Here is a 14,804-nt window from a genome sequence, read left to right on the forward strand (position 1 = left end):
ATAAAATAAGAGAAAATGAGTAGAAAGTTGACAATGTTGTGAGGGTAAAGAGTAAGGTAGTAAATTTTCATATCAAAAAATAGAATAAAACACAAGATAAAAACATTATGAAAGGACTAAGACGGCAAGTGTAGATAATTTTAAAACGGGTAGCATTAAATATATTAAATATTTTGGTCTAATCATTAGCATATTACAAAAACTTATACGAGATGATCTTATATATATATATATATATATATATATGTACAAGACCAACTTCTTACTAAATCATAGTTACTCAATATGATCAGATAGTTATATTCTACTATTATTAATTATATAAAAATATTTCAATCAAATATTATACGAAGTATGAATAAATGATCAAATAACAATTTTATGTTTCTAGTGAAGTTCATCCCTCTTAACCGGGAGGTTTTCTTTTGGTTTTTTTGTTTGTTTGCTGTGGTTGTTTCGCTAGTCTTCTTGTCAAAAAAAAAAAAAAACAAACAAACTATAGAGAACTAGAAAAATAATATTAATAGTATGTTTGAGATCATCCAATAAACAATTTATCAATAAGCTTTATAAAACAAATTATATATTATCTGCATTTTAAATTTTCATCAAAAGCTTCCGTGACCTATGAGCCACAACCAATCAAGGCAAACCCCGGAAAATATGCCGCCTAAAAGAAAAAGCACCAGCAAATTCCCTAATGCGTTTTGCTCCGGTCCCTACATATCAATTAACAATAAACTTATCGATTAACAATAAACTTAGTATTGGAGAGTGGAGACCCTTGCCAACAACATATTATACAATATTTTATATTTTTTATATTATATAATAATAGTTTTGATACGTTATATAATAAAAGTACAATCAATACAATAAATAAATGAGTTTATCGAACAACAAACCTTGTAGCCTTTAGGTGCGGCGGTTAACACACAAACAGTAAGGTGACCATTAGTAAACCCTAATATGGATGTGAGCAGGATCATCCATCCTTCATCTGCATACTTTGCAGTGAAGTAAAATGCAGGAACAAAGAGTACACGAGCTAGTATCGCAATCATTAGGCCCTTTCGAGACTCTAAATTTAAGCACTTGATCAGAGGAGTGTATCTTCCAATCAGGTCCAAAACATTGTACATGGCAATTAACACCACAGAATACCTACAAAAGCAAATTACAATTTTTATCAGCCTATGCTTCTCATGTTAACTTTTAATAGTAGATCAGAATACAAGCTTTAATATGAGATGTACCATGTGCCTAATGTATGAGCTCCTGTATTTTCATATAGGAAACCAGGAAAAATTGACAACGTCAACACGTAAATAAGGTATAAATCCAAAAAATAATCCCAATTCTGACGAAGCAATTGTTTAAGTGTTAAACGATCATTCAATTTTGCACCGTTCTCAACCTGCAATGTTTTAATTTTAAGAAACAATCTCATGAAAAGTGGATAGAAATTACAGTTGAAATTGAAAAATGAAAGTGAAACGAACTATTTCAACTTACTTGGTTGATACCGACTGCAGCAAGGTCAGCGGTAACAGTTTTAGATCCCTCCGAAGCTGCTTTGGAGCGGAAGTACTTGACAATCGGTAACTTAGGGAAGTAAAACGCATATAAGAAAATGCACAAAAACTCAATTGCCGTGGAGATAGCCAAAAATAATACTGCAAAGAAAAAGAGTTCATATTAATTACGATGTAAGGCACCAAATTTATGTCGAGATAATTAAGAACACTCCAACGAGTTGATTGATTTATATGTGAATTGGATGTAAATATTAAGAATTGTTAAACTTACAAGCACCCTTGCGTAAGCCATCGTGAGTTTTATCGAATATTGCTTTTGTCACGAGCCTCAGACCAGAGGTTAGTGCACCAGAAGCGGCCAAACCAGCAAAGAACGACTGTTGGTGGGCATCACAGTGTTAATACAAAAAGTACTATAAAAGAACACTATGAAATGGATTAAAATAGAAAGTGCATGAATCATTATGAAACATCAAAAGATCAAAACTAGAAAAATAAGCTGATAAGTAGAAGACATACTTGTAAAAACTCAGGCAGCATAAAAGCCAAGTCTCCACACATCCCACCTTGGACAAGAGCATCTGCTAGACCAAAACAGCCAACCAGTATGCATAATCCTACATAAGGTCCAACTCCTCCTTTCCCAGATGTACCTAAATCTAACTGTGTCATTCATCATCAAACAACAGAAATATATAAAGTCAGAAATAGTCCTGTAAAAAACTACCAACTGTAAAACATCAGAAATATAATACGAAGTTACAGAGGACACACCAATATACAACCCAGAGTACTAAGGAAGAAAAGAACGTATCCAGCTATGTTTCTCCTTCGAGTATTCAGCCCTGATTCGTTATACGCAAGAATTGCTATTGTTCCCACGGCGAATGGTTGGTATACAAGGGTAAGTACCCTCGAAGGATGGTAATTCTTCATAAGAAAACAGGCAAACCAAAATTAACAATCAAATCAAACATCTAGGCTCCGTTTGATTGTGTAAAACGTTTTCATGGAACACGATTTTCCCATTTTCAGTCATTTTTACGTTGTTTGGTTTGACAAGGGATTCCCTTTGAAAACATTTACACCAAACCAAACGGAGCAAAACAAAGAACTCAAACCAATATAGCTTCATACCGGGAAAACTTGGTAGTAGTAATCTCCAACAGTCAGCATAGTGTTCCATGCAAGGAGAGACCCCATTCCAAGTAACCAACATACAAACATAGCACTCCTTTTCCCCTGCAGATTACACAACACAACTTTAATTCATCAATCAATAAAGTAACGCAAGTGGAAAATTGTAAATATTGTGGGGCAAGATTGTAAGAAGAGTAAGGTAATAAATTTTCATGTCCAAAATGGAATAAAACAAAGTATAAATAACATTATGAAACGACTAAAGCCAAAAGTGTAAAAATTATTTTGAAACAAAGGTAGTACAATAGAAGGAGACTTCTGCACTGAAAGTTAGTTCGAACATTGTCTTACCTCCAATAATCTAGTTGGGATACCATCATCAGCCGCAGTATTACTCATTGTTTATTCACCTCTGCAAAATCGACAGGGCAGATTAATTATATTAGAATTTTGAATTATAGTGTAGGGAGCCATGCATTCACGCATGTCAAGGATTTCAATGTATAGAAGGAAAATTTGCGAATAATTATCTTTTAGTTTATCAATTTTGCAAACCGATTTCAAAACTACGATGATAAAACGAGATTTAAGTCACTTAAAACGGTTCAGAAACGAAAAAGATATCTTAGTTTTATACCGAATACAAAGATTTTGCTTTATAATTAACTAACAACAACAATCGAACCCTAATTAATCACATCATAATTATTACCATAGGAGAAAAAATCCTATGTCCAAATTTAGTCGTTACATGAGCAGTTTAACTTACACTATCAACGTGATCATAAATTTTGAACGAGGGATGTACGGAGTACAATAATTATAGTATAGAGAGTCATGCATCAAAGATTTCAATAAATAGAACACAAAGATGAAGGATTTTTGGGCAGAAAAAACGCTGAAGCAAACAACATCGAACAAAAAAAACTCGTTATTTAATTTAGGGTTTGTTGAGTTTTCAGTTGATTTTGAAAACTTACAACAAAAATTAAAAGCTAAATTTTTCAAAACTAGAAACAAAAAACGATATTCTGCTTCATAATTTTAACCAACAACAATCGAGTCCTTAATCCGGATACATGATGCTTCATATCTATGACCATGGGAAAAGAAAATACTATATTTTGGTTTAGTCGTCCCATGAGTAGTTTAACTTACACTATAGGGATGTACAATAATCACAGTATAATGGAGTCATGGATCAAAGATTTCAATAAATTGAATACAAAAATTGGGCAGCAAAAAATGCTAAAGCAAACAACATCAAACCATAAAAACACGAGTACGTACGGATTTTAGTCGTTACACGAGTAGTATAACTTACACTATCAACATGAATATTTATTTCGAATTAGGGAGTACAATAATACAAAAGGTAGCGATACATATTAGAATCAAAAGGAAGAGAGAAAAGAATTTACTCTGCTCCGAGCTCTGAAACGTGAGAATCAAAGAGAGTGACCTTGACCAAAAAAAAGAACGGATTCTATTTTTTCAAGATAAATATCAACATAAGATAAAGAAGAGTTTAAGTGGCAATAGACTTCAGATCTTAATAGTTTACAAGATAATGATATCGTATCTTAATTAAAAGATAATATTTTGAGTAAAATCTACTCCCTTCGTTCAGAAAAATAGTTATATCCTTTTGACTTTATTTACTATTTCTATATTAACTTTGACTATTTTTTTGCAGATAGATAAAAACAAAAATATCATATAAAAAAGTTCATTAATAGATAATTAAATATTTCGTATATTAACCATCAAAGTTGTTGTGTATCTTAGCTGATTTTTTTTTCCACGCAATTTTTCAACCCTTCTTTTTTTTTAATTGGGGATGATATTGTATTCTATTTCTATTATCGGGTGTTATTGTGAAAGAAGTTAGAAACGGATCAAATTATAGAGAGTGATATGGGGATCGAATACTGGAATGATTACAACGTATGGTGCGTGATTTTGATTGAGCAGATCCCATGAATAATTACACCGTTTCGGTCAGTTCCTTCACATATTCACCTTTGAAATTGATTGCTTGATTTTGATTAAGCAGATCATGAAATCTCTCTTATTTTCTCTTACAATATATGCCATTGATAATACCTGCATAGTTGTTTCTGGTTTGCAAGTTACAGAGTATTATTTAAAATTGAAACGAAAACGAGTTTCAGGTTCTGGTTTGCTATCTGATCTGTTATTCAGGTTCTGGTTTGCTATCTGATCTGTTATTGTTTGGCAACAGTGTGATAATTGCCATACTTGCCAACAGCTGTTTCTTGTTTAGATTTACCAGGGTTTAGTCCAGTTGGGTTTTAGACTGGTGAACACCATCTGGAACTACAACGAGAATACTCAAAAAAGAAATTCAAGAAAGAAACACTTGTAAAATAAACTTTGTAGACAGTTCTGTCCAAGAATGAAAACTATATCAAGTTATGCACAAATTTTCTCAAACCTTTGAAATCTACACCAGTGTTGCTTCTACACCTTCTACACTCACCTAAGTCGAACAAATAATGTAAAACAGTTTGTATTTCCCCTACACATACAAGAAACAAACAACCTAACTGTATAGTATGGCTCACCGCGTCTTATTCTTTCATTTCCATCAGAACTTTCCTTTACCTATGATCCATAACCAATCAAGGCAAACACCAGTGAAAATGCCACCCAGTAGGAATAAAACCAGCAGGTTCCCCATTGCATTTTGCTCTGGTCCCTATAATAATTGACACCAAAACTTGATTAGAATTTTGTATAGAAAAAAGATGTCAAACAATGCTAATTTGGTTTAATCAATGATTTTATTATCATTCTCAACAAACCTTGTAGCCTTTGGGTGCAGCAGTCATCACACAAACTGTGAGATGTCCGTTAGTGTATCCCAACAAGGAAGTGAGCATGATCATCCACCCTTCACCGCCATACTTTGCTGTGAAGTAAAATGCGGGAACAAATAGGAAACGGGATAGGATCACTATCAATAGGCCTTTTCTAGACTCCAACTTCAAGAACTTTATAAGAGGAGTGTATCTTCCTATTAGATCCAAAAGATTGTACATGGCAATCAACACAACAGCATACCTGCAAAAACCAATTTAAATTACCAACTTGATCAGTATATGTTTTCAATGTTGATTTCTAATAATAGATAAGATTGAAGTTAAAGAGATATACCAGTCCCCCAATTTGTGAGTTCCTGTATTTTCATACAGAAAGCCGGGGAAAATTGACAATGTCAGCACATATATCAGGTACAAACCCAGGAAATAATCCCAATTTTGATGTATCAATTGTTTCAGTGTCAAACTATCTTCAACTTTCTTACTATCATCAACCTGCAGAGTTTGAAGAAGACGTATCATGAACTGTTGCTTACCTGTACGAGTGAAACTCAACAACGCAACTAAAAAACAAACAAGTATGGCTTGCCTGGCTGATACCAGCAGCAGCAAGGTCAGCTGCAACAGTCTTGGACCCTTCCGAGGCAGCCTTGGACCGGAAATACTTGACAATCGGCAACTTTGGGAAGTAAAACGCATACAGGAAAATGCACAAAAACTCAATTCCTGTGGCGATTGACAAAAATAGTACTGCAAAAGCCAAGGGTATGAATGTATGATAGGTTAGTTACAAAGTCGAGACAAGAGTGTCTCATCATAAATGAGAATGAAATACAAACATCAACAACAACCCTCAACACCAAATAACCAACTTTCTTTCGGTTTGGTAGGGCATAAAACGTTTTCATGGAAAACGATTTTCCCCTTTTCAATCATTTTACGTTATTTGGTTTGGCAAAGGATGAAAAACCATTTTCCATAACTCGCTCAAAGGTGGAAAAACCTTTTCCATTTTTTCAACTTCCCTCCTTTCCTCATTACCTCCCTCTCCCTTCTTCCCCTCAATTTTCACCATCTTCTCCCATTTCCTTTAAGCAATCAAACAAAGGAGAACTGGTTTGGAATTGTGGTTTTGCTTCGTTTTACACTGTAAACGTTTTAAACAAAACCAAACGGAGCCTTAATTCTACTCAACATAAGTCATTGTACAAAATAGATAGAGTAATAAACTTACAAGCACCCTTGCGTAGGCCACCATCATGAGATTTTTCAAACGCTGCTTTTGTCACTAGCCTCAGACCAGAGGTTAGAACACCCGAAGCAGCCAAACCACAAAAGAATGACTGCAAGGTTAGAATCATGGGATTAATACGTGCTACAAGATGTATATATTTGTATGATAACAAAAAGATCAAATTTTGAGTGAAAGCTCGAGTTGGTAGACAAGCATAACACATACTTGAGTCATCTCAGGCAACATAAAAGCTAAATCACCACAAATTCCACCTTGAACGTGAGCGTCTGCAATTCCAAAAGCCCCAACGAGTAAGCATAAACCTACATAAGGCCCAACTCCTCCTTTTCCTGATGTTGCTACATCTAACTGTCATGATTGAACAAAACAATACTACTTAAATTCCAACTGATGAAGAACAGAACAAATCCGGTTATGTTTCAGAATCTGAAAGTTACACATTCAAAGTGACATACCAATAAAATACCCAGAGTACTAATGAAGAACAGAACCAATCCGGCTATGTTTCTCTTTCGAGTGTCAATCCGTGATTCGTTGTAAGCGAGTATTGCCATTGTTCCCACGGCAAATGGTTGATACACAAGTGTAAGAACCCTTGACGGGTGGTAATTCTTCACAAGAAAAAAAATGCAACCAACATTTCAATAAGGTTCAGAAACTTCAGTTTTCGATTAGTTCGATACATTCATGTAAACTTTAATACAACAATATCAACACCAATCATATCATGCTTTAACTTGAATCAAATTAAATGAACGAAAAGGGTTAAAAAATTCATACTGGGAAAACTTTGTAATAGTAATCTCCAATGGTTAGCATACTGTTCCATGATAAGAGTGACCCTAATCCAAGTAAAAAGCATACAACCACAGCACTCCTTTTTCCCTGTTAGATCAATCAAATTCAACAAAAGGGTATGTTCACATTTTACTGAATTTATGAAACAAAATTAAAAATGATAATAATTGTTCATTGAAGCATTAGTTCGAACACCTTACCTGCAATCTTTCAGGAATGCTTATTTCATCAGCAGCACCCATTGCTCTAATTCAACTGTCACCAAAATTAAAATTGACAGTATGATTTAAAGTAGTATGAACTATATGGTCAATTATATACTATTATGATAGAGTATATTATATTCAGCAACTTGAATCTAATCACAGAAAGAACGTTGAAATAAGCAAGAAACCATAAAATATTTATTAAAAAAACGAATTGTTTGGTGATTTGGTTGGTAATTAAAGTTGCAGAATAAGAAATGCGAAAAAAGTCAAACAATTGGAAGGAAGGGAGAGAAAAGTTTACTCTGTTTTTGGCTCTGAATTGGCGGAAGTGTGTAAAGCATGAAATGTTAAATAAGAAGAATCTGCGGAAATATTTAATTTATTTCCAAAATTCCAGGATACTAAAGAAAAGTGAATCTCGTAAAAATGGAAGGTTGAAGGTGACAGCTAAAGATAATGGTGTTGTGTTCACGTTCTCACGAAGATTACGACCCATTTGGTAAGCCATCATAAATTGCCAGAATCGTAAAGAATTTGTGAGTAATTTTGCATAGAAAATTCCATTTTGGTGATGAAATTTCATAAACCCCTTATCAAAGAAAATTATCCATGTACAGTGACAGGATATTTTCTTCACAAAATGACACAAATATAATCAGTGTATTACCAATTTGAGTTTTGTGAATTTCTAATGAATTGGTTTTTGTCTCCTAAATATAGGTGGATTTTTAAATTATTCGGTGTCATCCTTAATGTACAAATTGGGAAGGTGGCAAATAATTTATTTGATTAATTTTTTGGAATAGTACTCATAAATAAGGATGGAATTATTGGTTAATCATAAAGAATTCTTGTAAAATTGCCAAATTTTGGGCATCATAAAGTAATTATAAGATTGAGGCTCTGTTTATTGTATTTTAATTTATCTCAGAAAATTAAATTAATTTGAATAAAAAGAAAATTAGAAAATATAAGTTCAAAGTACAAGTTAAGTTCATTACTCTCTTCTGTTCCCTTTTAATTGTCACTTTTGGATTATTGATACAACTTTCACATTAAAATGCAATCATTGTTATGAAATTGTTTTGAAATTACGAAAATATGCACAAGAAAATGTGAACTTAAAGTATTTCCAAGAGAATCATAATTAATGATTTCAGTTAAATATATATATTTGGATAAGGGTATATTGACTTCCTAAAAATTTACTTGTCTCAAGCGCTCTAGTCCCTAATTACCACTTATGGGGAGAATTTTCCCCATTAGGAAATTGTTTGCTCAAAATCATTTTTTCATAGATCCAATCCATGAGGGAAATCTCCTCATGATGTGAGGAAAATTCAATTTTCCTCGAGCAAATGTTCATCTAATCAGAACATGTCACATGACCTTTTTGTTCTTCCCATTTCCTTTTTTAGCATTTATTTTTGTTCTTCCCCTACTGAATCTTTACTATTTTTTGCCATAATTTTTTTACCAATTTACCCTAAGATTCCCCACTATTTACCAAAAAACCCTAAGATTCTACCCATTCCCACCCACTTTTACCCCACCCACCTTATTTAATTATTTAACCTAACCCCACCCCCCTCCCTTTATAAATTGTCCCTATCTCCCTTTCACTCTCTCACCTCTCATTCTGATTTCTCTCTCTCACCTCTTCGGATCTCTCTCTCTCTCTCTCTCTCTCTCTCTCTCTCTTATTTCACTCTCTCTCTCTCTTAAAATCCCTCCCCTGTTCTTGAGAAAATCCTAGGTTTTCCGCCTCTGTTCTGGGTTTTCCTCTCCAAATCTTTCAAATCTGAAACGTTTTCGCCTAAATACTTTCATAAAAATTACTCGGATTCATATTCCGAGCAGATCCCCTCTATTTTTGTCCCCTTTTTGGTCCCTAACCGTCGCTGATATTTGTTTTTCTGGTACGTGATGGGTTCTTCTTTTTCTAGAACTCGAGGTGATTCTGGGGTGGGAACTTCCGGTCAAAGAATCCCCGATTCCAACTGTGATTGGGGATCCAAGTGCAACTGTCCCAACAACGAGCATTCCTACTCCGGCGAGTATAAAAACAATCTATATTTGGCCCAAAAAGAAAATACGAGTACTCGAAACTATTTGAAAGAATGGTTTGAGAAGAGGGAAGTGGAGCCAGGAGAGGAGGTTGAGTCAAAATACGACGATCGGAAACCCACACCCTCAGATCTGCGTTTTTTCGGTGAAGGAGATTCCGATGAGGTATTACTTTTGATTTTTTGCGATTTATTTAGGGTTATTTATGTCGGTTTTATTAAAATGGTTTGATGATTGTTTGCATGTCTAAAAATGTGGGATTTGATAAATTTTGGAATTATTTGGAGTATTGTTCATTGTACTCGGATTATTTATTGGATAAGTTGCTCTGATTTCCCATTGCATGTGTTAAAAATGCAGATCTGATATTATTTCGAATTTGTTGGGAATTTTTTGGAGATTTGTTGGAATAAATCGGGCTTTTTATGTTATTTTGTGCTCTGTTTTCTCATTGCATGTTGTTAAATTGAGTTATGAATTTATTTGGATATATTTGGAAATTATTTGAATTAAATCGGAATATTCATGTGTTTTGTTGATCTGTTTTCCCATTGCATGTGGTAAAAAATGGGATCTGGATGTATTTGGAAATTTATATTGAAATTTTTTGGGTAAAAATGGGATTTGGATGTATTCGGAATATTAGTTGGATTATAATGGAATTATTTTGTGGTTTGCTCTCATTTATCTCATTGCATGTGGTAAAAAATGGGATCTGGATGTATTTGGAAATTTATTTTGATTTTTACAATATTTGTTGGATTTTAATGGAATTATTTTGTGGTTTAGTCTCATTTATCTCATTGCATGTGGTAACCATGGTGATCTGAAATTATTTGGAACTTTATTTTGAGTTGTTTGATTAAATCGGATTAATTTTTTATTGATAATGGTGTGAAATATTGATCTGATTTTAATTCATGGTCCCCTGTTATTTTATGATGGCACTAATCATGTTGTTTGTCCCCTATTGATTGCAAGGAACCAAGTGGGTCTGATTCATTTGATCCGGTGTATGTTGGAGAGTGTGAAAATGAGAATGGTGATGCTGTTGGGTCTCCAGGGCAACGTTCATCTGGTTATCCCTCCTCAAAGAAAGTTGAAAAGGGAAAAAACTCGGCTTCAGCATCTGATGATGCTTAGATAAGTCTGTCTCCTTTCTTCCTTTTAAATTTTATTGAATGCTGGCTAGCTGTGGAGTCATAAGGTGGATGCCAACAACTGTGATCTGTTGTTGGCCAGGGGTGTTGTTGTTTGGATGATGATGTTGTGATTAGTTGTATGGATGTTGATGTTAGATAATGATGTTGGTATAATGATATTGATAATGATGATTGGATGATGGTGTTGCCATATGGTTTTAATAATGCTGTGGAATGTTGTCTGTGTGATGAACATGATTTGATGGCTTAATGTCCCCTGTTTTATGGTATGTTTTGTGTATGATAAATATGATGCTTTGGTGAGTATGAGATTTGATCAGTATAACTGTGTTTTGGATTAGTAAAGGCATGAAATGAATATAATTTGGGGATAGGGTTTGAGTTATTTAAGTCCTCTCAATGTGGCCTTGTGTTGAATGCTTAATGTCCAAGTATGTCCCTTTAGTATAAAGTAATGTCCCTTTATTTATTGTGATCGATGATGAGTCTTTTTATTGCTGAGGAACAAGTCTTATTAACCACAAATGCTCGTGCTGCCATTAGTATCAGTAATGATATTTCTCGGGCGCTAAGTGTTTGTGTGGTTTGGATTTGTTTTAATGATGCTTGGGGACATTCTGATATCAATATTAGGAGGTTTGTGATGTTCAATGATGTGATTGTTGATATTCTGATATCTATGTTTTAATAATTGTCCTTTAACTTCTTTTGTCCAACGGAGTGAATGTCATTTCACACAATCAAATGTGAATATCAATCATTCCATTGGGCAGAAGAACGTTACAGATATGATAGTATTGAAACTAGTTGATCAATGATGTGTGTCAATATGTCTGAGAAATGAAACCCTACATGTTAATGATCTGCTTAATGCTTCATGTCCCATGAATCAGTGGAGGTCTGTGATGAGTCTTTCATTTGATGAGGTTCAAACCCTATGTTTTGATCAGTTCATGTTTCATTTGATGCATTGTTAATTGCTATTGTTATGCTTGATCTGTGATGAGTCATCATTTGCTGAGACTCAAACCCAGTGTTCCAATAACACTTGTGCACCATTAGCATCATTGATGCTCTTCCGGAGCTAAGTGTTAGGGGATAGGGTTTGTGTCAATGATGCTTGGGGACATTCTGAGATCTTATGTCATGTTATATATGTTGTGTTAATGATTTATTTTGGCTTTCCGGTCTTTTGTCAGTTTTAATGTGTTAGGATACAATGAAATTGAATCCTTCACATACAAACTGGCATTAGACGGGAGAGGCAATTCATGTCTTGCAAAACAACATGTATGATTGTGGGGTTAATGATATTCAATGATGTTAGTGTTGATATTCTGTGATGTATGTGTTGATAACCTAAGATATTTGTTTCTAAACATGTCCTTCATCACCAATTACAAAAGGGAATACAGATCATTTCACATCATTGAGTGATCATGTATCCCCTTTGGTAAATTGGTGATGAGGTTGTAAGTCATTTAGAAACAAATTTGTCAATGATGTAAATCAACTTAACTGAGATTTAAACCTTGTGCATTCTTGCCTTGTGCATTGTTGCCTTGTTCATTGCTTCCTTGTTTTTGCTGCTTTGTTCTTGTTTCCTTGTCCATTACATCTTTTGGCACATCGACATCCAAATGGGAAGAATTTCCATCTGAAAATGATGTGATATGCATTCTTTCCATTTGGATGCCGATGTGTTTAGAGATGTGATGTGATAAAGTTATGTACTTATGCCTTGTGATCTGTGATGAGTCTTCATTTTATGAGTGTCAAACCCTATGTTTTTCAATCAAACTCATGCACCATTAGCATCCATGATGTTTTTCAGGAGCTAAGTTTAAATGGAAAGGGTTTGATTCAATGATTTTTGGGGACATTCTGAGATATTTATGATTCTTTAAGAACACTTTGTTTATGCGAGGCATATTCCATGTGTTATCAATGATGAAATGATTGTTTTTGTCAAAATTACTTCTTTCGACGCATCGGTTTCTAAGTGGGAATAATTTCCATCTGAAAATGATGTGATATTATTATTTATTTCCATTTAGAAGCCGATGTGTTTAGAGTTGCGATTTTGTATGTCCTGAGTTTCTTGGGCCCTTAGTATCCTCTGTCAAATGGAGTCAGTTTCCTTAACCTTTTTAAATTGTGTTAGTAATTTGCTCCATTTGGGAGTAGGATATTAATGTCATAAGATTCAATGATGAAAAACAACTTATAACTGAGAATAACAACTAGGATTAAATTATGTCCCCTTGATCATTCATGTTGTAATTCACTACCTTGCCTCTGCTGGCTTGTTCTTGCCTTGTCTTTCATTTGTTATCAATGATGAAATGGTTGTTTAAGTCAAATTTTACTTCTTTTGACGCATCGGTTTCGGAGTGGGAAGAATTTCCATCTGAAAATGATGTGATTTTATTCTTTCTTTCCACTTCGAAGCCGATGTGTTTATAGTTGTGAATTTGTATGTCCCGAGTTTCTTAGGCCCTTAGTATCCTTTGCTTAATGGAGTCAGTTTCCTTAACCATTTTAAATTGTGTTAGTAATTTGCTCCATTAGGCAAGAGGATATTAATGTCATAAGATTCAATGATGAAAACCAACTTGTAACTGAGAATAACAATTAGATTGACTGGTCTTTATGTTTGCATGTCCCCTTGCCTCTGCTGCCTATTTGTTGCCTTGCCTCTGCTGCCTTATTCATGGTTTGCCAATGCTGCCTTGTTCTTGTTTTGCCAATGCTGCCTTGTTCTTGTTTTGCCAATGCTGCCTTGTTCTTGTTTTGCCAATGCTGCCTTACCTCTTCTGCCTTGTTCTTGTTCTGCCAATGCTGCCTTGTTCATGTTTTGCCAATGTTGCCTTGTTCTTGTTTTGCCAATGCTGTCTTGTTCTTGTTTTGCCAATGTTGGCTTGTTCTTGTTATGTACTTCTTCCTTGTTTATTTCCTTGCCTTGATTAGTCTATATTGATGTGAATAAGAATGATGAAAAAAAACTTTACTAAACTTAAACATGAGATTCATTCATTGATGCTTCCAAAAGATATGCTTACAAAATATTTTGCCTACATGTTATGCTTGCATTTAAGCTTACAAAAGTGACACAATGGTTTTACTTGTCAATTTAAAAACATATCCCCAAAACACAAAAAGTTATCTAATTGTTTGCTCTTTGCTTCACTGGTTTGCTTTCCATTCATCATAGAGTTGCATGCATTCATTAACTGCCCATATAGGTGCCTTGACTTGCTCTGGCAGTCTGCCTTCATCTTCTAGAATCTTCTTCTTGTTGTGTGGAAGTTGGTAATCATTGTTGCCCTTGTGTTTAAGAATCTCATTAGAAACAAACTGTAATGTCATCCACACATTAGACAATGTCTTAGGATGCAATTCATTAAAAGAATCATACACTGCTCCACTTAAGTCCTCCACAGTTTTAGGCATTTTCTTATGCATAAGTGATTGAATGGACCTGAAAAATCCCAAGTCCAAGATGTTGCAATCTGGACTGTTTGCTGGCTGTTGAGTCAACACAAAAGTGAACCCATCTTGTTTGTAGTGTAGTTGCCATTCAGGATCATCTTGCAATATATGTGCCTTTGCATTATCTTGAATAATATAGATGACCTTTTCCCCTTCACGTGGTGGCCACTTTGCCTTGATTGCTGGAATTAGCATGTTGATCATGTTAGGTTTGATACATATGACAATTCATAAATCATGCGGAAAAACCATAAAGCCAGGAAAACATATTATTTACACATAATCATTTAGCATAG

At 34.3% G+C, this 14,804-nt stretch overlaps 2 protein-coding genes across 2 annotated transcripts; both read right to left on the reverse strand.

Moving 5' to 3' along the window:
• Window positions 1-497: 497 nt before the first annotated feature.
• LOC110778645 (equilibrative nucleotide transporter 3) lies at window positions 498-4,399 on the reverse strand. Its single transcript, XM_021983199.2, has 10 exons — window positions 4,100-4,399; window positions 3,030-3,090; window positions 2,676-2,780; window positions 2,313-2,468; window positions 2,058-2,201; window positions 1,810-1,915; window positions 1,516-1,676; window positions 1,257-1,417; window positions 906-1,164; window positions 498-719 (listed from the first exon to the last, which is right to left on the reverse strand). Exons 2-10 carry the CDS (start codon window positions 3,075-3,077, stop codon window positions 609-611), a joined length of 1,251 nt encoding a protein of 416 aa, XP_021838891.1. The 5' UTR covers window positions 3,078-3,090; window positions 4,100-4,399; the 3' UTR covers window positions 498-608.
• A 646-nt stretch (window positions 4,400-5,045) lies between these two features.
• Window positions 5,046-8,465, reverse strand: LOC110778643 (equilibrative nucleotide transporter 3). The gene is made up of 10 exons (XM_021983198.2): window positions 8,088-8,465; window positions 7,778-7,832; window positions 7,560-7,664; window positions 7,235-7,390; window positions 6,984-7,127; window positions 6,759-6,867; window positions 6,114-6,274; window positions 5,859-6,019; window positions 5,507-5,765; window positions 5,046-5,400 (listed from the first exon to the last, which is right to left on the reverse strand). The coding sequence occupies exons 2-10, from the start codon at window positions 7,817-7,819 to the stop codon at window positions 5,290-5,292; spliced, it is 1,248 nt and encodes a 415-aa protein (XP_021838890.1). The 5' UTR covers window positions 7,820-7,832; window positions 8,088-8,465; the 3' UTR covers window positions 5,046-5,289.
• Between the last annotated feature and the right edge of the window lie 6,339 nt (window positions 8,466-14,804).

Source organism: Spinacia oleracea, chromosome 6 (genome assembly GCF_020520425.1).
Source record: "Spinacia oleracea cultivar Varoflay chromosome 6, BTI_SOV_V1, whole genome shotgun sequence".
NCBI classification, from domain to species: Eukaryota; Viridiplantae; Streptophyta; class Magnoliopsida; order Caryophyllales; family Amaranthaceae; genus Spinacia; species Spinacia oleracea.